We start from the raw sequence: 27062 nt of genomic DNA, 5'->3' as shown, positions 1-27062 counted from the left end.
TACCCTATAAGGAAAAGGGGTCTTTGTAGTTTTGATGGAGTTAAGGGTCTTCATATGAGGAGATTACCCTGGATTATTTAAGTGAGCCCTAAATCAAATCCCAAGTGTCTTTACAAGAGAGGCAGGGTGAGATTACACACGCATGCGTGTGAGCGTGGGAAGGTGACACGGAGACACAGGCAGAGATTAAAGTGACATAGTCACAAAGGAGTGTGGCAGCCTCGAGAAGCTGGACGTTTTCAGGAGGGAATGTTCCCTGCAGCCTCCAGAGGAAGTGCAGGAGCCCAGCCGACACCTCAACTACAGCCCAGTGAAGTTGAGCCCTGGCTTCTAGGATGCTATGGAATAAATTTCTGTTGTTTTAAGCCTCCCTGTGTTGTGATTTGTTATGGTAACTGTAGGGAACAAATCCACTCCTCTCTGAGTCAATGGTCTTTCACCCATTCTTGCCGCCCATCCCTCCAGCAAGGCTGGTAGTCCCACTTGGTGCCTGTTCAGAAACTGAATGAGACACTTGTCTGTCTTTAGGCCTGCAGGAAGGGGAAGTACTCCTCTCATCTCAAGTTCTCGATTTCTTTCCCTTGGCCTGTGTTTCCGTGGTTGCCACCTATGAAATGCAGCCTTCCCATCTGCTGCATTCAATTCCTCATTGCCATTGTCCTATCTGAGAGTCAGCTTCCAATCAAGTGTCTTACATCAGAGAAGACAATAATATAATGACCTTGAGATCATCAGTATGTGAGTAATGAAGACAACATTCATTGTAGCTTCAAGCGTATTCAGTCAATAGATATTTCTTAAGCATTACTATGTACCAGCACATAGGCAATAATACGAAACCTGTGACAAGAATAGGGAACCTGACAGGAAAAATATTTATTCTAATGGAGCTGGCATTGTCGTGCCACACACAATAAAGGTTTTATGTATGCACTCAAGCTTCCGTTGCAGAAAAACTTTAATTTTCCAAGATTGTTAGCAGACCACCAGATCCATGTGCCTGCTGGGTGAACTTTCTCACAGGATAGTCCCTGGCTGGAACTTCTACAAGGGGTCCTGGGAAGTATTTTTAGTACTGAAGACAGTTCTTGGGGCAAAGCAATACAGAGCTTGGGTCATAAGGGTCCTCTTATTTCTCTAAATTCCACCAGGATATGCCTATGCTCATCACCTCACCCCTCCAGTCAACTGAGAACTCTGGGCTTTGAAGAGCATGTCGAAGGAACGAAAGCACTATGAGGAAGAAAGTAAAATATTCTAACTGTCCTCCTTTGTTGATTTCTATCCTTTTCATTACTTCTCCAGATCCCCAGTGCTTGCAAAAGAAAAAAAAAAAACAGCAATAACATTAATGTGATTTCCTCGACCCAACTCATCCTCCCTAGGAGCAGCAACTCCACTTCTGCACTAAAATGGTGCCCCCTGCTATTGGGGACTCAAGTGCAAAACCTGAGTCATCGCTGATGTCTGTTTTCCTTCACAGCCCACTTCTAGGCATTGCGAAGTCATTCAGAATATGTCCAGGATCCCACTACTCCTTTCCACTTCCTCGCCTCCACCCATGTCCAGGGCACCGTCACTTCCTGCTTTGATGACCCCGGCAGTTTGCTGACTCTTCTCATTGCTCCTACCCTTCCCTCCCGACCCCTAACCCATCCTCCATATAGTGAGCATGGAGAATCTTCCAGTACATGGGGATCATGCCCAAGTCATCCCTTGCACAAACCTTTCCACCTTCAGAATAAAACCAGCCCTGGTTGGTATGGCTCAGTGGATTCAGTGCCAGCCTATGAACCAAAGGGTTGCTGGTTTGATTCCCAGTCAGGGCACATGCCTGGGTTGTGGGCCAACTCCCCAGTAGGGAGTGAGTGAGAGGCAACCACACATTGACATTTCTTTCCCTCTGTCTCTCCCTTCCCCTCTCTCTAAAAATAAATAAACAAAATATTTTTTAAAAAAAGAATAAAATCAAAATGCTTCACCAAGACCCAGGAGGCCCTGTCTGATCTGGCTCTGCCATCTTTCAAATCTCATTTCTTGTCATTCTCTTATCCTGCCTGCTCTGCTCAGTGACACTAGCCTTCCTGCCATTTCTCTAATTGGCTTGACACTTGTAGATGTTCAAGTGTTACCTCTTCAGAGAGGCCTTTTCTAACCACCCAAACTCTAATAGATCCATCCTGCCAGTAGGGGTCCCTGTTTGCCCCATGTATCTGTTTATTTGTATATTGCCTGTCTCTCAAACTAAATGGTAAACTTGGTGGAGATGGAAGATACTACTTCTCTCCATAATCCCAGCACCCAGAACAGTGGCAGGCATTTCGTGGTGCTCCAATAAGCACTTGAAAAAGGAAAGAAAGAAATGGCTAGGAGCACAGTCCATGTGAAGGACTTTATGCTGCTTTCATCTCTAAAGATCTAGGTGTCTATGCATGGCCCAGCAGCCTAGATCTCCTGATGTAGGGTCTCAGGAAATGCAGGTGGTGCTGCTTTTTTGAGATTGAGTTGATTTTTCCCTCCTTGATTCCTTCCTGTGTAGGCAGCTACCTGCAGAGCACACTGAATAAACCTAAGACATAGTAAGTGCTCCATAAATGTTTGTTGAATGAGCAGTTGGGTTTCTATGATAAACAACAAAAAGTAACAATATAAATTCCAAAATAAGGATGCAAATGATGGTTGACCACTTATCACTCTCCTGATACCTGCCCCAAAAGCAACACTACACTTACTGGGACACTCTTATTTTGTGGTCAGTAGGAGGGGGTGGGATAGGAGGTCGGTAGGACATTTGCTCCTGGAAATGATCTAATTACTGTAAATATTTTTTTCAGAAATCAGGACTTGGGTGGCACTGTAGAAGCCATCCAAGGAAAATAGTGACAGATTTTGCCCACAGGATTCTCAGTGCACCCATTAACCCCACCTTCTCTCTACCGGGTTCCTTATTTGAGGAGGTAGACCATTTATCTCCTGAAGTGTATGTGCTCTTATACCCAAAGACTTACCATTGATCACACGTAGTGGCCTCTGTGTGTTTTTCATCAATCAAGAAAAGATCCACAGCATAAGGATGGGGGTAGGGCTGGAAACGAGAGCACAGGATGGTGCTGTGGGCCTTTAACAACAATCATTCTCAGTATTTCTTGTGCTCGGCCTCACAGTGGAAGTATGCTTATGTCAAGGCAAGCATTGAGAGGGGAGAATTTGGAAATCTCATGGGAACCATAGTAACAAGAGAGGCATGCAGATCTTCCAGGGAAGGGAAGGGGCTGAAAGGAAGCCACTCCAGGCTCTCTAGGGCCCAGGGTGTCTGCACACTGCAGACGCTCACCCCCCGAGGCTCCCAGTTTGTAGCCTGCAGGTGCTCGCCCTCACCGCTGCTGGACCCCTTGCCTTAGGCCAGTGATCAGAGGAAGCCTGAGCACCCAGCAGCTGGAGGTGGAACCCAGGTCCAGGCGTGCAGCAGGGGAGTTCATGCTGCAGATTACAACTGGAACTTCAAATGCCTACTTCACAGAAACGTTGTAGCCTGGGTTAAATGGCATTGGAGTTTCTCTAAGCACAGTTAGAGTACCCAGGTCTTCAACTGAGTTGTCAGGGACATGGGCCAGCCTCAGAACCCATCACCTAAGGAAGAGCATTGTTTCTATGGAAACCTGCAATCTGTGACCCAAATATCCAGGTTAAAATTTCACTGTTTTTATTGAAGTCGGTGTGTGGGTCAGTTGGGGATTGCCAATATTAGATAAAAATTTGTCTTCTCTTTTTCTAATCTGTGGGGTCTTTGTTTCACCCAGATTATCCATTACTATTACTAATGGGGGATCCTGAATCCTAAAGTGTCTGTTTAGACAGAAACTTCTCGTATGACAGAATTAGCCAAGGCTAAGATGGGAATCCTCCTCCAGCCCTTGTTCATTTGCTTTTCCTTTCATTTCTTGAAACCCTGCAGGGCGAGCCTTGCTGAGACTCACTGACAAAAAGCTTGAGCGAATGGGGATTGCTCAGGAAAACCTGCGGCAGCACATCTTGCAACAGGTGCTCCAGCTGAAGGTGCGAGAAGAAGTCAGAAACCTACAGTTACTTACGCAAGGTACCCTGCTGCGCTCTTGTAGGTGGATGGAGGGGGAGGCTGGAGGGAGGAAACTCTTACCATTGTGACCCAGGGAAGCCAGGGAGAAACTGTCCTTATTGTTGCTGTTGTTTTTTGTTTGTTGGCAGCATTTTCTTTCTTTAAAAAAGGATATAGATTTAAAGACCACTTTCTTCCTCAAACATCTCTTTTTCATAGCTCACCAGGGGGAAGGATGCGCGAATAAGTAATGGATGGGCGAACAGTATTGTCTTAGCTAATTTCAAGGTCATCACATACAGCTATGCAGGGTGTGCACTGCACAACCCCGGAGAGGACCAGCCTCAGAGGTAGGATACGGTTGCGCCCCTTAGAATTGTCCAGTGTATAATCTGCACAACTATATGGCACAGCCCAAGCTATCATAGCCTGACTACCAGTTCTGAGAGGACCTTGGAATTTGCATGATTCCATAGTTCATATGACGAGTGATATAAGTGAGATTTTCATTTTTTCATTTTACTTTGCTTTTTCACTAATGGGAAAAAAACACTTTAGAGGTATGTGTCTCTATGTATATATGTAAGCACACACACACTTTAGAGTTTGTAAGAAACTCTATTTAGAATCTTGAAAATAGAACCATTTTCAAAAATAGGCTATAGGGAATTTAAAACTGGAATGTTGATAGCATATAATTCTAAACAAGAACCATTAATAACTTCAGTATGGTGAGAGCACTTAAGAATCCTATAACTGGAAGCAAGAGCATAAAGCTGGAATTTAAAGAAAACCTTAAGTTACACTATATGGAATGTGTATGTCTACATAAGATTTTGTTGCTATCAACCTCAGTTATTTATAACCCTTTATTTTGTTTCAATGCCCATTATGTATCATTTTAAATGAAAGAATAAGAAAAGATGTAATTTTGAGCCTTGGGTATTTTCAATCCATAGAATGTTATAATTGCATGCATACTGATACTGGAGAAATCTGGGTCAGCCAAGTTTCATGTTATTGCTTTTAGATTAACCCAGTAATTAGTCCATCTGCCTACAGGAAGTAATGCACTGCCCCAACCATGCCTGCTTTGGAGGGTAAATACAGACTTCGAGTGATAGGAAATAGTATTGATTATTGGTTATGCATTACTGGTACTTGCGTCCAGAGACTTTCACTTGTAAATTTATAGGTACTGGTATACTGAGTAACTTAAATTTGAATTTGACACATAGATATACATTTGAGTTTCTTTGAAGAAGTAAATGGAGTCTCAAAGATTTCTCACATGGAAGTGCAACGCAGTGCTGTTTATAATACTGAAAGATCGAAACAACCTAGAGGTCCAGCAATATAGAAAAAATCAAATGGTTCTCCTTAAACTCATAAGATCTAGCCCTGACTAGTGTGACCCAGTTGGTTGGGCATGATCCCGTGAACGAAAAGGTTACCCGTTGGATTCTCGGTCAGGGCACATGCCTGGGTCGTGGGCTTGGTCCCTGGATGAGGTGTGTATGGAAGGCAACTGATCAATGTTTCTCTCTCACATTGATATTTTTCTCCCTCTCTTTCTCCTTCTCTTCCCCTCTCTCTAAAATAAAACCAAAAATTCTTAAGATCCAGTATAATACAGTCATCTTCAAAGAATATGTAATAACATGAGAAAGTATTCAAGAAGTAATACGAAGTAGGGGAAAAGACCATATATAAAATTTTATTTACAATATGAGCCCAATTTTGTAAAAAATCGTATTTTTATATTTAAATAGAAAACAAGCTACAAGTGAATATTCCAATATTTTAATATTTGTTCTCTCTGGGTGGTGGGATTGTGGGTGCTTTTAATTTTTTCCTTTTGTTTTTCTGTATTTTCCAAATTTTCTCTTATAAGTCCATATTACAGTTATAATCAGGAAATGCACACACATTTTTTTAAGCTTCAATCATATGTGTCGTTCTGCCAGGTTCGATTTAGTGTCTAAGGTTTCCTCCTCTCTTTTGTTTTCCTCCTGTGATGATATATAAAAAAAATGAGACCTAAATTTATCACGTGTGCCTTAGACTCTTTTTTATCTCTGCTACTGTCAGCCTGAAGTCTGTTTGCTTTGCAAAATCATTTTCTACAGCTTTCATTGCCCTAGATGCATAATATATAAGATTTTTCCTGAGATAGTACTCAAGTCTATTAAGCTAAATATATGTTTGTGTTCTGGGAAGGTAATGCTAAGTTCAGCCTTTTCAATTCAGTTGTTGTCACTTCCTTTGGCTTTGAAAAGCTGTGCATTTTGAATCCTTTCATTCTGTTCTCTTTAGGAGAGGTAGCACTCTCCAGCTTTTAGGTATTTTGCCTGCACTCATATTACCTTTCCTATTGCTTGTCCTCTACATGCTAATGTTCAGCTCATTTTATGTCAGGCAGCCTTTAGAAAATCCATAGCCTTATCAAAAAAATGGTTTCTTTTTAAAACATAAAAAGTTGGCAAGGTTTTTTTTGACTGAAAATAGAAGTTCTAATGACAGCTGGATTTGCCTTAAAATATTTTTGCTATAGGTTTGCTAAAATACCTGAAGGATGGAAACTAGACTTTGGATGGTGAGCACACTATAGTGTATATAGATATTGAATTATAATGTTATATATCTGAAACATGTAATATAATAAACCAATGTTACCTCAATTTTAAGAAAAAGAAAGAAAAAATTGCCCTCTAAAGTCATTCCCCATTTCCCCCCAACTCCCCCCAATCACCAACTGTTGGAAACTTCGAATATACTTTCTGTTTGTCTATTCTGGACATTTCCTCTAAGTGGAATCATTTAATACATGTTATTTGCTATTGGCTACTTTTACTTAGGCTAATGTTTTTCAAATTCACCCATGTTGTAAGCATGTCTCAACATTTCTTTTGATTCCCAAATAATATTCCATTGCATGAGTGTAACATTTTATTTATCCATGAATTAGTTGACGAACATTTGGATTGTTTCTGAATCTTGGCTATTATCAATAACATTATTTTCAACATTTGTGCCCAAATTTTGTGTGGACCTGTTTTCATTTCTCTTGGGTATATTCCTAGGAGTAGAATTGTTGAGTCATATGATAACTCCATATGTAACCACTTGGGGAGCTGCCAGACTGTTTTCCAAAGCAGCTGTACCATGTTACATTTCCATAAGCAATGCAGGAGGGTTCCAATTGCTCCACATCCTTGCCAACATTTGTTATTGTCTTTCTGATTATAACCATTCTGATATGTGTGAAGTGGTATCTCATTGTGACTTTGACTTGCATTTTCCTGATGACTAACGATGCTGAGCACGTATTCATGTGCTTATTGACCATTTGGGTATGTTCTTTGGAAAAACATCTATTCATATCCTTTGCTTATTTTTTAGTTGGGTGGTTTGTTTTTTCCAAGTTTTATTTTTGACCTACCATGTTTTACCATACTTGATTACCCACTTTATTTACAAGATCAAGAGCTAAATATTTGGCGGTTATTTCCAAAGAGGAAACCCATCCTCAAAGGATGATGTCTTGCCACCTCCGGGGGCATTCCAAAGAACCTGCCACAAACTTGGAAATCAACTCCGTAATGAAATAAATGAGTAGACTCTAAATATTTTCTCTCAAGGAAACAACATTAATTTGGATATAGAAATTAAACACACAAACATCAAATCAGTTGCATCAGTTTGTAATCAGACCTCCAAATTAGATACACCCACCTGAATGCTCATTTTGCCATGTTTCTAGAGGAAATAAAATAATAGATCATTTAGCTGACTTTTTCAACCTGAGATTGCTCTTGTAAAACTTGTCTTAAGCTTTTAATTCTACACCAGTCATTTTCACCCAGTTGGCCAGGAGCCCCAGGACAGTAATAGCACCAAGATGGTCAGAAATGGAGCAGCAGAGCTGGTCCTAGCCACTGTGAGTTACCTGAACTCAGGAAAAACCAAGTATTTGCCCTCCTTTTGCTGGCTCTCCTCCTTCTGGATGCTCACCGAAAGACAAGAACTATAAGGCATTGAAGAAATGTGTATGGCACATGCATTGTAAATATATCTGTTTATGGGCACTGTCAATGCACCCTGACAGCAATTCCTGAACCTGCTCATCATCAACAGCCAGAGCTGTCTTTGAGCTGAAATTCTGACCTCTGGTTTCCCTGCCTGTATTCACAACAGCCCTGTAACTACCTGACATTTGCAAGCAGCATAATCAATGTTTGGCCCTGCTTTCACGTTGTTTCCCTTGGTGCCTTTGAAGCGGTGCCTTCTTCCATGCAGCTTTTTGGTCTTCTGGGGCCCATCCATGGCGCGCTGGGGTGTCGATCCTGTGGGCTGGCTGGCTTGCATGTTCTCGTGGGAAACTCCGCCTTGGTAGGGCACCTTCAGTTCTCTCTCGGGAAATGCAGTGCAGAGCTGAAAATGTCGTTATTATACTTTCCTTTTACTTGATTCATGGGGGACAGAGGGAAAGGCACCTTATGTAACACAGAGCTGTGGTGCAAACTATTTTGGGCTCCTTCAAATTAATCTATAAACAGCCCTACGATGGGCATCATTAGTGTTTTATTAATGGACAATATTTCTAGGAAGAGAGCACCCCAGGGATACTGAAAGCTTTTCTCATATAGCTAATGAGTGTTAAATGTTTACGATATACAAAGCATTGGCACTAATTGTCACATCTACTCCTGACATTTAGCCTACTGTAATCAGTACTGTTGTTTGCCCCAATTTAACATGGGGCAACTAAGGGTGGAGAATGTAAGCAGTACTCCCAATCTCAGGCAACTAGTTGGAAGCATGATGCAGGTCTGTCTAGCTCCACAGCTAATTTTTATCCATTACACTTCACCAACTCTGATTCGTCCAATGAGAATAATAATACCTAATTCATAGTGGCGATAATGATTAAATGAGACATTCTGTAGAAGCCATATAGCATAGTTCATGACATATGCTATGAAAGTGGGTCAGCAGATTTTTTTGTATGAAAGGCCAGATAGTAAGTATTTTAGTCCTTGTGGGTCACACCGTGTGAAAGCAACCCCAGACAATCCTAAATGAATTGGGCATAACAGTGTTCCAATGAAATATCATATACAAGCATAATTGCTGGGCATGATTTGTGGGCCCCTACTTTACAAGGTTAAAAAATAAAACTTTGGTATTATTTTCATCAAGATTATTGTTTTTATTCTTAATATCTTCCCTTTTGAGCTGTAAATGCTTTCTTCAACTGCAGGGGCACTACAGTACAGAGCTACTCCTGGCTCCTTTCAACATCTTTCTTGTCTACAGATACATGGGTAGTGTAAAAATAGAACAGCATCTTTGAGAACCAGGTAAATGCATGCAGTAGAAGGCAGTGTTCCCACTGGAGGATAAGGCAGACGAAAGTAGTAAAAACATCCATCTTCAAATACCTTTTTAATTAGTGCCTACAAAATGAAAAAAAAAAAAAAAGAAGAAGAAGAAGAGCATGATTGTTTACTGAGACCAGTTATAGCTCATTAAACGTTAGTGTTTCCCAAAAGACTTTTTCCACATTGTCCAAATATATGTGTCGAATTTTAATTGTGAATTTCATGACCAGATGGACTTTCCCAAAGCTCCATCCTTTGAAACAACACAAATTAGAAACACTACTTTCCAATCCAAGAAGACTTTTCAGAACCATGTGTACAGACCGGGTATTTTCGTCCCGTCACCCCCACAATGATACTTCAGCGGCTGAAGTAGTTCATCTGCATTGAAATAGGCCATCTGGTCCACCACCTACTTTAAAGAAGGGAGTCTTTATAAAACATAGCAGTAGACTCTTTGGGAAATTTTCCAATCTCGTTTTACAGATTTGGGCACCAAGACCCAAAGAGGATTAGAGGATAGTCCATGGCTACACAGCTAGTTAGTGGCATAACTGAGACTGGATCCCTCTTCCCCCAATTCCCAGGCGAGTATTCTTTTTCTCACTGTTTTTAACTAGGATTTACATATGATAAAATTTTTACTTTTAGTGCTCAGTTTTTCAAGTTTGGACAAAGCATACAGTTGTGTAACCACCACCACAGTCAAGAGATAAAAGTTCCATACTTCAAACAATACTCTCCCTGGTCCACCTTCTCACTACTCCCAGCCTCTGGCAACCACTGTTATGTTTCTATCCCTTTAGCTTTTCCCTTTTCAGAATGTCATATAAATGGAACCATAGAGGCTGGCTTTCTTCACTTACTAGAATGCATTGAGGTTTTCCAATGCTGTAGTCTGTATCACTTGGTCATTTGTTTTTATCTCTTAGTATTCCGTGGGATGAATATACCACAATTTGTTTATCCATTCCCCATTTGAGAGACACCTGGGTTGTTTCTAGTTTGGACAAATACTAAAAAGCTACTATAAGCATTGACATACAGGTTTTTACGTAAAGTCAGTTTTTACTTCATTGGGTAAGTACCTAGAAGTGGGATTGCTGGGTTATATCATACATATATGTTCATCTTCATAAAAAAAAACTGCCAGGCGAGTATTCTTAAAATGACAAAAGTATATTAACAGTATTAGGGAGTAGCTTTAAAACATATAAAAATGTGTTAAGGTTCGTGTCGGAGGTTTTCTGGAAATTACTGTGTCTTTGCAGAAGTCCCACCTCCCACTTCCTGGAGGCACTGCCATTTCAAGAAGCCCCTGTTTTCCTGAGAGTTTGTAGTAAATTATCTCAAAATTATCTCAGGTCAAACACATTTACAGTTTACTCATTAACTGGACATAAACAATTTCTTAGCATCTTTATCCAGGTAATAGGATAGGACTCTCCACAAATGTCATTGAGAAAGCCGTCCTTTGTCTCTCCTCTAAGGAACAAAATCTCATATCTCCAGCGCCTAGGGAGGAAATCATGGAGCAATCGGCTTTCCTTCTATGCAAACAGAAGAATGTCTGATGGCCTTTTCTAGTGTCTCTCAAATCACACCATTTGAATTTCCAGGCTTCTTCTTGTCTTTTATTTAGTTGTGCTACTGGTGTTACAGATCTGGTGATGTCTTCGTACTCGGCTCTTCTGCCTTCTTATTGGGTTACATCGAGTTTTCCTTCGTGGCACTCACCTGTTTTCATGAACATGACAATGACTCCCTTGGTTCCCCTCTTCTCTTTCTGACATCCCCTTTGGTGGCTGGGGGCAGCTGCCTTTCCCTACCCCTCCCCAAATGTTGATGTTCCCTGTCCATGGTTCCACTTGCCCCTTCTCATTTTCCGTGCTCTCTGGGGAATCCCACCCACCCCCATGGCCTTACCCATCCCTTGCCTCATAGTCACTCTCGAATACATCTCAGACGTCTCTGCAGCTTCAGCTCCTCATTTTAAACTCCCCTAAATATTCCACTGACATCTCAGAAATATCCCAAATTAACCCCATTGTTTTTCTCACCATCTTCCTAGCCTATTTTCCCCCTGTATTTCTTCCCAAGGTTAATAATGCTGTTCCTCACTTCATCACCTACTATGGAAGCACAAAGTCACCTGTGATTACTCTTTTCCCTTCACCAATCATATGTAATCAGTGACCACATCCTCTGAATTCTGCTTGTAAAATGGGTTTCCAGTCTTTCCTTGCTTCAGCACCGCCCCTGCCACCGTGTTAGTTCATTCCTCCTTAGCTCCTTCATAGGCCATTAGAGTAACCTGCTAATTACTGTTTGATCTCTAGTCTCTGCCCTGACCCATTCATTCCCCTTTAATTAATTTCCTACTTCTATTTCCAGAGTTAATTTAAATGTATTTCTGACCACATTATTTTCCTCCTTAAAACATTTGATATCTCCCAATTGCCTACAGAATAAAATTTAAACTCTTTAACATCCCATAGAAAGCCATTCTGGGCATATTATAGATGTATTAACTTTGGGTAAGTCACTTATCAGAGATTAAGATTCCTCAATTGTAAAAATGGGGATAGGCTCTATTTCACAGAGTCATTATGAATATGGTATAATAGAACTCACGAAGGACCTAGCCTTGATGAGATAGCACCTCTTCTGAGAAACCTTACCTCCTCTCTCAGGCAGAAACAATCAGCCACTCTTTTGCATTGCTAAGCACTTTGTTCATGCCAATAATGTTGTATTCATTACAAAGTATCCTTTTTTTGTTCTTCCATCCAGTGAACACAAGGCAGTGTGGTGGGTACGAGGGACAAAAGGGAGTACCCAGACTAGCAATGAGGGTAACATGTGTATGCCACTGTATTGTGCAGATGCATAGATGGACAGTGATAGCACAGAACTGGAACATAGTCTTACTGGGAACAAGGGGGATAAAGGAAGACTTGCTGAAGGTGTAGCACATGAACTAGGTTTTGAAGGACAAAAGTTTGGACAAATAGGTAAAAGCTGGCATGAGAAGCAGAAGCAGGAGCCTGCACAAAGGCAGGTGGCACAGTGTCTCTCCATCCCCTGTAGGCCATGGACAACCTCCGCTGTCTTCTGAGTTTTCTTTATATTCCTACATCCTAGTGCAGTGTCCAGGAGAGGGTAGTTCATCTGTTTTTCCTGATTTTAATGTAATTGCTGCCCTTTCTGTTTACTGACTCTTCTTCATTTTCAACTTAATCTTCTCAAAGCAGTGAATGCAAGATCAATTTTTATGGCTCATAATTTAAAAATGAGAGGAGCCAGAAAGTCATTTTGGATAATCTTTCTCCATGAGCAACATGACCCAGAACCTCTTTTATTCCCTGTGATACTTTGTTGTTGCTGTTGTTGTTGTTGGCTCGACCAGTCAAGATGATGGTGAGGGCTCTTAAATACCATACACACCTTCGGCAAGAGCCCCTACATAGATGAGCCACCCACTTGCCTTGACTTGTTTTGCCTAATATTTTCAATTCTTAAATGTTCTTCTGCGTGACACAATTAGATGATATAAAGTGAATCTTGTCTCCTAAAACCCATTTAATTGCCTGAGGGCTCATGGGGGGTGAGGATATTTGATCAGTAATTTTATAGGATGTTGTGCGGATTATTTTTATGTAATTGGAGTCTTTCATTACCACTTCTTCATTCAGTGCTACTTGATTATGATCTGCCAACCAAATATTTCTTTGCAGTGACATCAAAGATAGCATGTCCTCAAACTGCTACCTTTGAACTTTCTCCCAATGCATTTCAAAATCTTCATACCCTGTTGTGCAGAGTTCATGCCCAGGAATATTTTTAACTTTATCAAGTATCTGCACCTTCACTGAAATTTTCTGTCCTCTGAGCTTCATATTTAGAAGCCTACACACCGACTACTTGGGGGTGGTCGTAAACTCGCACGCCAGTTGATCGGTAGGAGTTGGTACTGTGCTGCGTGCACCCTACGTAGCATCCAGTCCTGTCTCATTTTCATTCTGGGAGTTCAGTATGGCCAGTTCATTCAGAGAGGTGTTCTGTTTGAGGTGGGGCTTGCAGTGGACCCTGGTCCCTTGACTATTGTATTCTTCGTGGTAGAGAAACACCTGCCTGTTCAGGGTGCCGCCGACGGCCCCTCCAACCAGCAAGTGGAAGAAGCACGACACAGTTTTCTAATTTAGACATGTTCTATGAGGAATTATCCCTGTCATTGCTTCTGTACAACTCAGTGTTTAATGGGATATTTTACATGATGGAGAGTAACCTTTGGGGCACCCCCAAATATTCCAAATGCTTTTGTCTTCCTTGCAAAAATCACCAACCTCAGCCTTCTTTACCATGGATCCTTTTGCATTTAAGTGTCACAAGTGAAATAAACAATATTTGTGATGCCTCTTGTTTGGACAGTTCAAGACGGCCATGGGATTGCATTGTTATTTCACCTTGACCTTGTGGTTTGACTGTGGATTTGAAGGATCTTGAATGACAGATACTAATATAGGTTTTCCAGAAGTGACATTTATTGATTGTCTGGGCTCTGTGGTGTTCAAATCTTTTATGGACTTTTTGGAAAGGCAACTATAATGAGACAATGGCATGTGGACCAGATAGGAGAAAATCAAACCCATTTTCAGGGAGATGCTGAGCTGATTTGGCTTTCCTGAGGAGAAATAGAGAATTATGTCATTTACGTCTACGTGCCTTAGAATTTCTGTCTCTACTATTGTATATTACCTGCTTTCCCTGTGGCCTTTTCCTTTGGGGTCACCAATGCCCAGTGCCTGGAATAAAGCTCTACACAGTGTAGATGTTTAAGGCTTTCCTTGTATCCAGGTTTCCACATGCCAGTTCCAGAAGGCACCACATACTGCCCAGTGAATGGCCCAGCCTTGTGCCCCAGCCAGGAATTAAAATCTGGTTTTCTCTGAAATAACCTCTCCATTCTTGGCATCCTACTTCTTTGTTTATTCCTTTACAATAGTAATTACATAGTAATTTGTCCAAAAAACATTTATTGAGATCCGACCATATACCTAGCACTGTGTGTCATGTGTTAGGGGTACAGGGATGAACAAGACAGTCTTTGCCCTTGACGTCAAGTGAATGAGATGTAAGGAAAGACAGAGATAAATGTAGAATTCTAGGATTGTGTATGAGTGGCATCCAATCCACAAGGAATATATTAGGAAAGTTTACAAGAATAAGTGACCTCTGAATTGAGCCAGGTGCTTTAGTCATCAAATATAAAATTGCCAGGACAATAAGAACCCTGGAGAGGTATACCATGCTATAAAAGTATATTTACTAAAGATGGTATATTTACTGAGTTTCTGCTGTATGTGAGGCTCTTACTAGTGTTGGTGAAATTCATTGAGCAAGATACAAATGGTTCTCAGATACATGGATTTTACATTTTAATGGGGAAGACCCTCATCAAACAAAGAAGCCTAGTGACATGGTAAATGATGGTTATGGGAATATTAATTATACTTTGCAGTGTGAGTAAGCAGAGGAGCTTGTCTCACACCAAAGGACCAGGAAAATTTCCCTCAGGAAACTAAAATTTAAGAGGAAGAGGGATTAACTAGGGCAGATGCAGAAGATGTCCCAGTTGAAAGAAATGGTCTGGTCTGAAGCCAAGATTGAAGAGGAGGCTTGGTGCATTCCAGGAACAGGAGAGAGGTAGTAGCTAGTATGATTAGAGGATCAAGGATGAGTGAGAAGGGAGGGGAGAGGGCAGGAAGGGAGGCTGGAAGGGTAAGGGAGGTGCCTAGTGGTGAAATGAAGGCCTTGTTTGTCTACTCCCCTTAAGGAATTTAAAGTTCCTAAAGATAGTGGGGAGCCACTGTAAGGTTTTGAACTGGAGACTATCCTGATCAGACCTGTATAAGAAAAGATAAGGAGATGCGCTGGAGAAGGACGACACAGGCCAGACATCTAGTTAGGAAGCTGTCACGTTCATCTGTGTTGGAGATGATGATGACCTGAATGAGGGTAGTTGTAAGCAGGGATGGAGAGAAGCCAACTCAGGAGACTAGGCTGTGGTGACCTGTGGTGATAGATTAAGAAACAGTAAACATTAAGATGTCTCTGAATAGCTTCCTTGCCTCGCAGTTTTCACTCTCCATCCTCCATTGTCCATTGTTTTGGGCTGCTAGGAATGGGAGGTGTGCAGTTCTGTTGAGCTCTCTCCTGCATATACCAGAGATATTAGGGCACGAAGAAATCAAATTTGTTTATCTCCCAACTTGACATCATAATGAAGCAGAGATGCCAGTGTAGCATTTCCCGATGCCCTCAAATATCCTGAGTAATCTTAATCTTGTTAGATCAATGACTTGACATTTTGCTAGTTGCCATTTTAATTGATTTAACTGAAATTGATTTGGCATAAATGAGTGCACGGAAAATTATTAACAGTGACCTCGAAGGTTCCAAATGTCTGCTATGTAAGAGGTGATGTGGCTTTGATTTATACATCTGAAGGCTCGCTCTCTCCAAGCTATGTCGGAGAAACAGGTGTGTAGCACTAAAAGCTATTAAACATTGATGAGGGTAGCATACAGAGAGTCTGAAAATGTATGAGAAGCATTTGAGTATACATTTCAGTTCATCCCATTTCTATCATGTTGGTTGGTTGTCAGGATTCATGTTTACATTAAACTACAAATTCAGGTACTTATCCTTTCTTCTAAGTGTATCGGGAAATTTGACTTTTCTTTTGTTATTTGTGTCCCTAAAATTCAGACCATAGCATGGAAAAGAGGAAGCAATGAAATGATAGCAGAGCAAATTTCAATGACCTAAATTTGTTTTTGTTTGGTTTTGTTTTAAATTGATCCTCTCCTGAGACTTGGGTATTTGTTCTGTTACACAAAGTGTTTTACTACAATAATTTTGGTCTGGCAGGATTTGACACGTACTAAGGCATAAATAAATGGTCTCTAATTTTCTTTCAGTTTCTAGAAGTTTAAATTTGCATTATCTTTTGCGCTTCCTCTCTCCCTTTCTTTCCTCCTTGTCTCCCTGACGTCTCCTCCCCTCCCCAATGTGCTCCTGCATTAACGACTCCTCTCAGCCCTCAGAAGAACTATTAGAAATTTATTAATTAAGGATCTGTTTCTGCTTTTTTTTTTTTTTTGGTTAGGGAGAATCATTTGTTTTAGAGCTGATTTTCTACTTTAATTAAATGAAAATGTCACTCAGTCAAATGAATTCATTTATACTTATTTATCCAGTTCTCCAGGCTTGAATTTCTTTGAGACTTGGGCTCATCACATTTGCTCACAGAATGAACTGAAAAATGTCTCTCACATTGGTTTAAAGGGCTCACAAATTATTACTCCTCCCCACCCCAAAGAAGTGCGGTATAAACAAAGCCATGATTAGCAAATATGCAAATGGTGACTTTCTCGTGTACACGTTATCTAAGGGCATAGAGGAACACATGTTTGAGAATGTCTGTGCATACATGTCACCTGTGTGAGCAGGAAAGTGGGAGTTCCCATCACCGTTGTCCCTGAGGACTTAAGAAAAAGTCAAAGGTAATATTTTAACCGTCTGTATGTCTTTATTTGCCTTTCAAAATGCTAATTGATGGTACAGCATTTAAAGTCCACTCCGTCTTTCCCTTCTGATTTTTTGGAGGACTACTTATTGAATATGTGGTCTGTATCTAACATTATAATACGTGCTTTAGGATGTTAAAGTAGAATAAGCATACTTGGTCATCCACTCATTGAACAGCTTTTATTGTGTACCTACTATGTGTTGGGCTAGGCATTCCCTCCATGATAAACAGTGTATTCCTGGAAATTGGCAAGTAGGCTGGCCACAAGGTCTTTTAGATGTGAGCGAATCACTTTCCAAAAGGCTAATGCACTGGTTCTTAGCAGTTCTACTCTGCCCTTCCAGAACACATTCTGAAAGGGGGAAATGTCACCTTAAATACTTCTCAAGAAAAAAAGCTGCTGTTAAAATAGTAACAGAAGTAGTGCCCATCTTATTAAGAGCTACAAATGGGCTCTGGTGCCCAACTGGCATGATTAGACCTTGACTTAGACTTTCTGGTGACCTCACAACCCCAGATATGAGCTCCTTCCTCTCCACCCACTGGGGTAAAATCCCTGTGAGTTCAAAGAGCAGGTCTCAGGTGTTGTGCTAAAAAACTGGCTCCCTCATACACACTTTGCCATTTTTCCTTCTGTGATGTGAGTAGGCTTTTCACTTCACCTATTTTAGTTTTTGTTGTTTTGTTTTTTTTTAACTTTACATCGTCTGGAGATAAAACTGAGTTTAAAGGGCTTGAAAGCTGAGTTTCCAAAAGCTTAGTGAGTTACTCCGTAAAAGAAGCACAACTTCAATCTTGAAATAAGCTATCCTTTTGTTGTCTTCTCTGCATCATAATAAGAGTTAAAATTATGACAGCTTGACAGATTCTATTGTGTGAGACAGTTCTACTGGGAGTCAGTTGGACCCTTGAGTTAATCTGGTACTGGGGTTAGGAACTGCCAGTACTTGAGTTTTCTCATCCTTAAAATAGCTCCTAGTAGATACTAAGTACTGTGATGGCAAAGATAATTGTAATAATTATTACTTAGACTCCAGAGAGCCTATCCTATTTAAGCCCTGGGCTTAGAAAGAAAAGACTGAGAAAGAGTTGACCTATTTGTCCCTTGCTATGGATGCTGAAAGTGTCGACTCTGGCTGAAATCCCACTGCCCAGGTGTAAAGGAAAAAGTGATCTGGTTTCTCCAAAGGCAGGAAAACAGCTTCATGGTAGGGGATCCACTCCGGTTTGTATGAGGACAGCTTAGAGTATTCAATGGAATAAACATTTATTGAGCATCTATTATATGCAAGATACCATAAAGGATCCTTCAGACCAATGAATATTGCAAACACTTAGACTTTTAACTTCTCTAAGTCATATCAGAATTCGTCCATAGACCCAGAGTCCTTACCCTACGTGAGGCCGTGGGGAATGGCGGCGGCAGCAGTGGCAATAAGCACTGCCATTCACTGTATGCTTATTACGTTATCAGCTGCGTTCTGAGCTCTCTACTTGCCTTGTCATTCTGTCCTTACAACGACCCTATGGGAACTATTATGACCCATGTTTGGCAGATCAAAGAACCAAGTCACAGAGAATCATGAGACTTAAAACCAGGTCACACAGTTTAAGAAGTGATGGAGCAAGGATTCTGTTTCAAAGCCCACGTTCTTAGACATCATGCTAAGATTGTTGCTATAACTCTGGCTACACGGTGAATACATTTTACGCTTGCTTTGTGCCATATCCCACACCAGGTACTAGAGTTCCAGTTGGGAACTCAGTAGACATGGTTCCTGTCCTAACTGATTTCAGAACTTAGAGAAGAGATGGGTGCCACAAAAAGAAGCATCCAGTCCTGTCTCATTTAATGCAGCATGGCTTCATCATAACTACTTCTTTCTTAATGTTTTCTCAAAAGAAAGTTTTGTATCTACACCTATTCAGCACAGTATATGTTAACGTTTGTTTACCCACTCTCTGAGCACTCCCAAATCCTCTCCTGCCGTGGGCTGGTACCGCACACTTCGCGCGCACTTTCTGCCCGCAAGTGTCAGTGCACCGCCCTGGAGCATGTCCGGCCGGTCAGTCTTCCTTAGGATTCCCAGTTAGTTGTGCCGTCTTGCTTATATTTATTTTGTTTTGGCCTCTCACCCTGCCTTTTATTTTGTCATCTGGTTTCGACTCCAATGGCAGAAAGAAAAGGCATGCAACGGGGAGTGTTGGAACTGCAGCAAAGAAACCAAAAAAAGTATATAATTATAGATGTGAAAAGTCAGGTTCTAAAGAATCACATTTGCCTTCAAGGTTTCAAATTTGCTTTCTATAAAGACTCACGTGCAAGAGGCAGCCGATCTGTTTCTCTCCCTTTCTTTCTCCCTCCTTTCCCCATCTCCAAAAAAATAAATAAAATTTATTTATTTTATTTTAAATAATTTTTTTTAAAAAAGGACAGCTTTTTTTTCAAGGAAGCAGAACATAAAGGTAAGATATTAGGAGTTATCTAAGGAAATTAGATAATTATCTAATGAAAGGTAACATAAATATCATGACCTCGGCCGCGGGGGGATGGAAGAATCTGTGGTGAGAGGTACGTGAGACCTCATGAGATCTGGGAGAGTGGCCCCCGCTCTCCAATGGCAGGGAGGGCTCTCTCGGGCAGCGATACTGCACCGGCCCCTGCAGCACTGCTCAGTTAGCACATTCTTGTCTGGGTCCTACCCACAGGAAATGAGATATGCGTGTGTGTCTGTGCATGTCTGTGTATGTCTGTGTGTACTGTAAAGCTCTGTGAAGGATAATGAAGGCAAAATACAAAATGGAATGAGAGGTCCTAATTGGGGAATTACCATGGCATTTAAGTGCTAGCAAGGAGAAATGAAGGTTGCCAGGTAAAGAGTAGGGGGAGAGCAAGCAGGCAGAGCGAAAAGCATGTGCTAAACTCAGAGGCACTAAAGAGTTGTTTATTTAGCATGACCTAGGAACTGAACAAAAACTGCACATTGGACCACAGACCTCAAGGGAGAGTCACGTGGCCTGGGAACACCAAGAGCCAGATCGTGCAGGACCTAGAAGGCACATTAAAAATTTGGAATAGGGTCTCATTAAGTGTAATGAGAGGCCATTAAAGGATTTTAAGCAGAAGAGTGATGAGATCTCATTTACACTTTTTCCCATTATACAAATATTTTCATTGAATCATGTTGATAAAGTTAGATAGGGTAATTTCAAATGAGATATTAAATATAATAAGAATTAAATTATTTTATATGTAAATTTGTATATATTTTATATTTTAAAATTTTAAATTTTATTAAATTTATTTGGGTGACTTAATTAATAAAATTATATAGGATGGATCTTGAGATTATCATGCTAAGGCCAAGTAAGTTAGATGGAAAAAGTCAAGAACGATATGATTTCACTCATATATAGACTATCAAACTGAAAACAACGAATAAACAAGACAAGCAAAAACTCACAGACAATAGTATGGTGGTTACCAGAGGGAAAGGAGAGCCGGAAGTTGTAAGAAGGGTAAAGGAGGTCAAATATACGGTGACAGATGGAGATCTGACTTCGGGTGGCGAGCACATAATGTAATATACAGTTGTCGCCGCACAGAATTGAACACTTGAAACCAGTGTAATTGTACTAATCGTTTACATTTCTCTAAGATCGCCCTGGCCATTCGCCACGTGGAGAATGGACTGGACAAGGGCGGAGATAGCACTGGGGAGGCCAGGCAATGACTTCTGCAAAAATCCAGCTGTGAACAGCTGCTGGTGAGAAGTAGAACGGTGGCCACTGAGCTGGACAGAGGTGAATCTGGGCGTAGGCCGAAGCCGTGGGACTTGATGATGGATGGGATGTGGCCCAGAGAGGGAGACTCGAGAGTGCGCCCCGGTCCCCGGCCAGGGCTGCGGCGCAGGCTGAGGAACCTGCACTGAGGGGAGTGAGCCGGAGGCTGGACTGGGAAATGGAGACGTAGGCTGTAACGTGTCAAGTTCGAGGCCCCTTTAAAACATTTAAGAAAGCAATTAGATGTCTGATGGGAATTGGCACTAAACATGTAAATTTAGGCATTATCAGAATATATGTATGCCTTGGCAGTGGTCCAGTTACTTGACCACTAATCATTCCTAACCTTTATTCACATTAAATCATGTTTTATGTCAAATGAGAGAGCTAAAGGGACAGGCTCCCAGAGTCCTGGGTACGCATCCTTCGCTGGCCTGCCCGTCCGCGTTTGTGCATGTCACCAGTCTCTTCTGATGAAGGTTTCTTAAAATAAATATTGGAAAACGCCTCGAGGGGGAAAGAAGCTGTCCTGAGAGAGAATGAGCGTGGTGAGGCTACACACCGTGCCCCGTCCTGGCCAGCCCCTCACCCCTAGCACGGCTTCCGTGGATAATAGGATGCATCCACACAGAGTGACCCAAAGCATGATCTTTGGAGTTAAAGAATCTAAGTTGCTATCCCAGCTCTGTCCCTCGCTACCTACGCAAATGACGTATCTTCTTGGAAGTAAGTTTTTCTATTATAAAATAAGAACAAAAATGCCTACTTCACAGAGTTGCCATGAGGATTAAAAGAGATTTTTGCAAAGTGATTATTAGCACAGATCTGAATACATGGTAGATAAGAAGTGGATCTAATGTCTAAGAACACTTTGTTTCCAGAGAAAAGTAGAAGGCTGTGATATGTATTTTATAAGGCTATTCCAATAAGTCTGTGAATTTTTGTTAAAATTCTGCAGTCATCTCAGACTAGAGATGAGAGAAAGCACGGTGCAGGGTGTAGAGCTTCATCACTTCCATGAAATTGCTTCTGACGTAGGCTGGTTTCTTTGTCAGCCAGAATCACAGTAAAAAATGTACCAATACCATTGTCTGTGAACAAGGCTAGAAGGTGGTGTGGAGGATCCTATATATAACTGTGCCTTTGGGTCCTTTCAATGATTTCATTTGATCAGGGTATGTAACTTGTTAAAGAATCACCCTTAGTTTTTTACATAGATTCTTTATGAGTACCTATGGAGGACATTTTATAGGACACAGAACTTTTGCCTTTATTCTGGCAGGGACTGGAAGAATCTGCACCATCACTACCTCCAAACTGTCCATCCTATACTCTTGCTATACCCTTGCTTCAACTATTAATTGTTCCTTGTGTTTTAATGTTCAACTGACAATAGTCATGGTCATTACTCAAGTCACCCCCTGTATTGACTAAGTATCTCCTTGTGTGCCCAGCCCTGTTTGGATTCAGAAGGAAGAAGGTAGACTCTTTCTTATTATACTTTGACTCTGCAATGGGAAAAAAAATTGAAGAATATTTATAATTTAATATTCATAATTAAGTGCTCTAGAACAGTACTGTCCAAAATAACTTTCTGAAGTGCTGGACATATGCTAGATCTGCATTGTTCAGTACAGTAGCCTGAACCCATGTGGCTACTGAGCATTTGAAATGTGCTTAGTGAGACTGAATTTATAATGTAATGTTAATTTAAGTAGCCACATGTGGCTACTGACTACTGTATGAAATAGCACAGCTCCAGTAATTCTAAGGAGAAGTGGTGTGGGCTCCAGGATTCAGGAAGGAAGTGGGACTTCAGCTTGAGCTTAAGAGTAGGTGCAAACTAAAGGACTGCTGCATCTCGGGAAACAGCGCGGGCAAAGGCCGCAGGAGGGGAATATCCGTGGTCTGTGAGCATTACCGAGGGGAGGGGATTGAGGGACATTAGATGAGTGAAATGTTCTGAAAATGTCAGGGAAGAAGTTTCTAGAATCTAGACCTTTCCTCTCAAGGAAAGTTTGGTATGAGTCTTTTACCTGCATTGAGCCTCAGTGGGGGTAGATTGTTACATACTGCATTATGCTTTTTATAAATAAATGATGTTCACGGAGTTAGACCATGTAATACACAAGCTGTTCACTGAGACTTTCGATACAAATCCGATGGGAATCTGCAGATTATTTGCAGAAATAATCACTTAGCAGAGGTTAAAGGAACGCACAAAGGGTTGTTCAGTCACCCAGGGCCTAACAACAACAGAAACTGGAGCGGGCCAAAGCGGGGGCGGGGTGGGGGGTGGTGCTGTGTCAGCAGAGTCTGCGCAGGGAGGGAGCCATGGGCCAGGGGTTGGCTGACGGAGGGACCACAGCAGACAGGTGGACCCAGGGCCAGACCATCAGGTCTGACGAGGGAGGGAACGAGAGGAGAACAGGCAAACCTCTTGCCCGCTGCCTCCCGCTGCGCCGCTCACTAGGCAAACACAACCAGAAGCTCAAGGGTAAGCGATCAGAGGTAATGCAGTCCTCAGGGCTCCGCCTGCCTGAGCAGAGCTGGGCAAAATGGTGGGACCAGATCGTCAGGAAGGGGCAAGGAAGGAAGTGGAAATAAATAGCCTTCTTTTTTTAATGTTTAAAAAAATGGTTTCTTAGTTCAGACCGCTATAACAGAAATGCCACAGTGGGACTGAGTGGGTCAAACAACAGAAATTTATTTTTTATAGTTCTAGATGTTGAGAATTCCCAGATCAAGCTGCCAGCTGATGGGGTTTCCAGTGAAAACACTTGTCCAGGTTTGCAGAAGGTTGCCGCCTTGCTGTGTATTCAGGTGATGCAGAGAGAGAGAGGAAGCAAGCTCTTCTTTCAGGGCACTAATCCCATTCCTCAGGGCTCCACCCATATGACCTGAGGACCTCCCAAAGGCTCTGCCTCTTAATACCATCACATTGGGGATTAGGCCTTCAGAATTTTAGAAAGGCACAAACATTTAGTCCATAGCAGATAGTGAAATGGAAACCATATAAATAATATATTGGTTAATTTATGACAAAACCATATGGTTAAATATGATGCAGCATTGAAATTGTATGCGACAACAAAAGAAAATTCTTGCTAGATAGTAAGTGAAAAGAAGCAAATAAGAACACCGTATACAGGAGGATCAAAATGTTATTTTTACATAGCGTATATATGGTAAAATAAAAGTTTATATTATTCACACTCAGGAAAAGAAAGAAAATTAGAGAGAAATGCACCAAATTGTAGCAGTGGTGTCTCTGGACAGTGGCTTAGCGGTGCTTTTAATTTTCTTCTTGGTTCTCTCCTGGCTTTTCCAAATTGTCTAAAGCAACATAATTACTGTATTTTCTTTCCTGGAACAATGTTTCTATTGTTCTTGTTGTGTCTGCAGGGCTGAGTTGAGGAGAGAGAGGTATCTGACCAAGTTCCTTTTTATCAGTCAACCACTAGCTCGACAGTTAGCTTACGTTTCATTATGTACCCATCTCTGCAGTGACAACAGGCGCCGGAGCCACACTTCTTAGTGTATTAAAAATGGGATGAGTCAATAAAATGTTCTTCTTTTAAAATATTCCTCAGAGAAACCCTTAGGTCCTGCAGAATGGCCTGGATTTCTATTGATCTTTTTATTGCCTCAATCATTTTCTCAAACACGGTTCGTTAATTCAGATCCCCACCAACCACCTTTCCCCGTTGTCTGTTATGTTTGATCTCTGTTACATATGAATCTCTGGTGGCACCTCCATTATTAAATTGACAGTTGCATAAAGCTTTATTGGCATCTGTAAGAATAAAGCACATTTCTTAGGAACCATGGAGATGGGATCCATTTCTTTTTTTTTTTCCTGAACCACCTGAGCATAGCCAGTTTTTTATACTCCTGTAATCTTCACCTTAAAAACAGCAAACCATCTGTTTCATTGTTTTATTCTTTCCTGGTAGAAAAACATTTCCACCTACTGTCTTACTGATGTACAATCATCCGACCTTCGTGGACTCTTGTAGATGGAATTATCCCCAGTGATTTGATGACTTCTCATATTAGTTATTGTTTTAGTAAATCCACTCCCTCGCCCTGGCTTGCTCTTCCACCTCCAGCTGCTATGCAATTATTAGTTCTTGGATGGCTGCTTCAGCAGCATTACTCTGGTACTTGCTTATAGTAGATATTAATAATAATAATAATCAGTCTATAAATGCACACAGTGTTGAATGCACATAAGGATTATTGCCGATAACCCTAATTGTGATCATAGTTTTGCCATTGGGTTAAGTTAGGATTCTTACCATTCCAAAGAACAGAAATCTGAAGGTGCCTTTAACAAAACCACGTGGTGCAGTGGGGTATTCTTGACAGACAAACAGAATTCTTTGACAGGGCTCAGAGCAAAGAGTCTGCAGGACCTCAGGAGGAAGGGGACTATGAATTGGAAAACCTCGCAAGAATCCTAACAATACTCTTCTCTGGCTTTCTTATTTCTCCTTTTTTCTCTCTACTTCATTTCCTATCCACAATGTCTCTGTGACCCAAGTCACAGACTGGCAGGTGGCTTCTCACCCCTTTCAGGTTTGCTTTCTATGGCTAGAGACCTCAGACCTCTCTCAAGTGCTTTCTCAATTTCATCTTTCTGCTCCCAATTATTTGCCGCCCCTCCTCATCCCAGTTCCATATGCCCTGGACAAGGACTCTGGTTGTCCCAGGTGTGAGCCGGTCACTAGCGGACAGTGGCAGAGTTGTAATGTACCTTCCTCGCAGTTTAGAGCCATCCCCTGTGGTCATTGTGAGGTGGTCAGACACCCTCAAAGGTGTTCACCACGGTTAGTGTGTAGTGAATGATTTCACTGTACTTAATCAATGACAGAGATAGAAACTTACCAAATTAACATCATTGGCATTAGTACTTAGAGGAAGAAGCATATAGCTTATAAAGATGGAGTTGTAGAAAAAGTGAGTTTTAAAGACCTCTACTACATGGCAAGAAAGTGACATTTTGTGTTCTTTATTTAAGAGATTGTCACAAAGATATGTCAGGGAGGTGATGGGATGTGATCCAAGGAACTGAAGTAAAATATCAGATCTAGGAATAATACCAAGAAAAGGAAAACAGGGAAAGACCAGCCAATAAGGGGCAGGCCAGTTTCCCCCAATGAATGTGACTATTTTGGTACCACATTAAAAATCTACTATGCTATGGTCCAGACACTACACGTATTTAATGAAGCTTGCATCCTGGAAATAAGATCTGTTTTGAGGCAACCAAAATACAATTAGCCTTTCTGTATGGTTCTTATAAATCAATTGATTTGGGTCCCCAAATTGAGACATATATGTATTCATTCATCTAATAGACATTTGTAGGACACACACTAGCCCCCAGGCAAACCTTAGGCAAAATGGTTATCAAACCCTTACAAGACTATTAGTATTAATGAAGATCTTTGTTAGGTACTTGAGTAAGCACCTAACTTGACGTTCTTTAACTCATTTAATTCTCATAAGAAACACCACAAGTGTTTCTCCCACTATATAGAGAGGAAACCGAGGTTCTGAGAGAATGAATTGACATGGTCAAGATGACAAGATTAGGGTTTGGAGAGGCGGAAGCCTGACCCAGATGCGTCTGACCACAAAACCCTTGGTTTTATTTGTTCAGTGTTTGAGTGGTGTTGCCCAGGTTATTCAGCCTGTCCTATTGATTGTTTGAAGAATTATTTGAGGGACACCCCTGCCCCATCACAGACAGCTCCTGGGCTAGCCCTGACATGGACCAAGGAATGGTTAGACCATGATCAGTCACGCATGGGGTGGCAAGTGCTGTGACTGAGGCCACTGGCGAAGAGGCACCTGCCGCTTCCTAGGCATGAACCCTGGGTAAGTTCCTTTCTTCTCTGGGCTTCGTTACCCCGCATCTGTCAAAGGACCTCCTTATAGGTGATTGTGTGGAGTAAAAGCGTTGATGCACGCCACGGCCCTGCAGCAGTGCCTGGAACAGAGTAAGGGCTCCCACATGCTTCTGTTGTTGTTTGCAGCGTGCTATGGACTGTGAGAATTTGTACTGCTTGATGGAGTCAAGCAGGAGTCAGAAAGCAAAGAGACGTTGACGCATGAGATGTTACTGGATAAGGAGGTAAATACTAGATATTTAAAGAAGCCTTCTGTGAACAAATGACTTCATTTATTCAACACTCATTTATTGAGCATATACTATGTG

General features: G+C 41.4%; 1 protein-coding gene across 5 annotated transcripts in view; it reads left to right on the top strand.

Moving 5' to 3' along the window:
• SAMD12 (sterile alpha motif domain containing 12) overlaps positions 1-27062 on the top strand; it is a 326901-nt gene that overhangs the window by 178144 nt on the left and 121695 nt on the right. For 2 of the 5 annotated variants that reach the window (XR_008530576.1, XM_054590426.1), the window contains exon 4: positions 3956-4114. Coding sequence is in view for 4 of the 5 variants with exons in the window: in XM_054590426.1 (XP_054446401.1) it covers positions 3956-4114 (159 nt within the window). In the remaining variant the exon portion in view is untranslated. Of the gene's footprint in view, positions 1-3955; positions 4922-27062 lie in introns of those variants that run through there. The other 3 variants (XM_054590428.1, XM_054590425.1, XM_054590427.1) reach the window with 2 other exon arrangements.

The sequence above is a fragment of the Pteronotus mesoamericanus genome, unplaced genomic scaffold (assembly GCF_021234165.1).
Source record: "Pteronotus mesoamericanus isolate MK-2021 breed Mesoamerican mustached bat unplaced genomic scaffold, CSHL_Meso_final scaffold_174, whole genome shotgun sequence".
Classification (NCBI taxonomy): domain Eukaryota; kingdom Metazoa; phylum Chordata; class Mammalia; order Chiroptera; family Mormoopidae; genus Pteronotus; species Pteronotus mesoamericanus.
The sequence above is the reverse complement of the archived record's forward strand: the minus strand, read 5'-3'. Positions and strand labels throughout refer to the sequence as shown.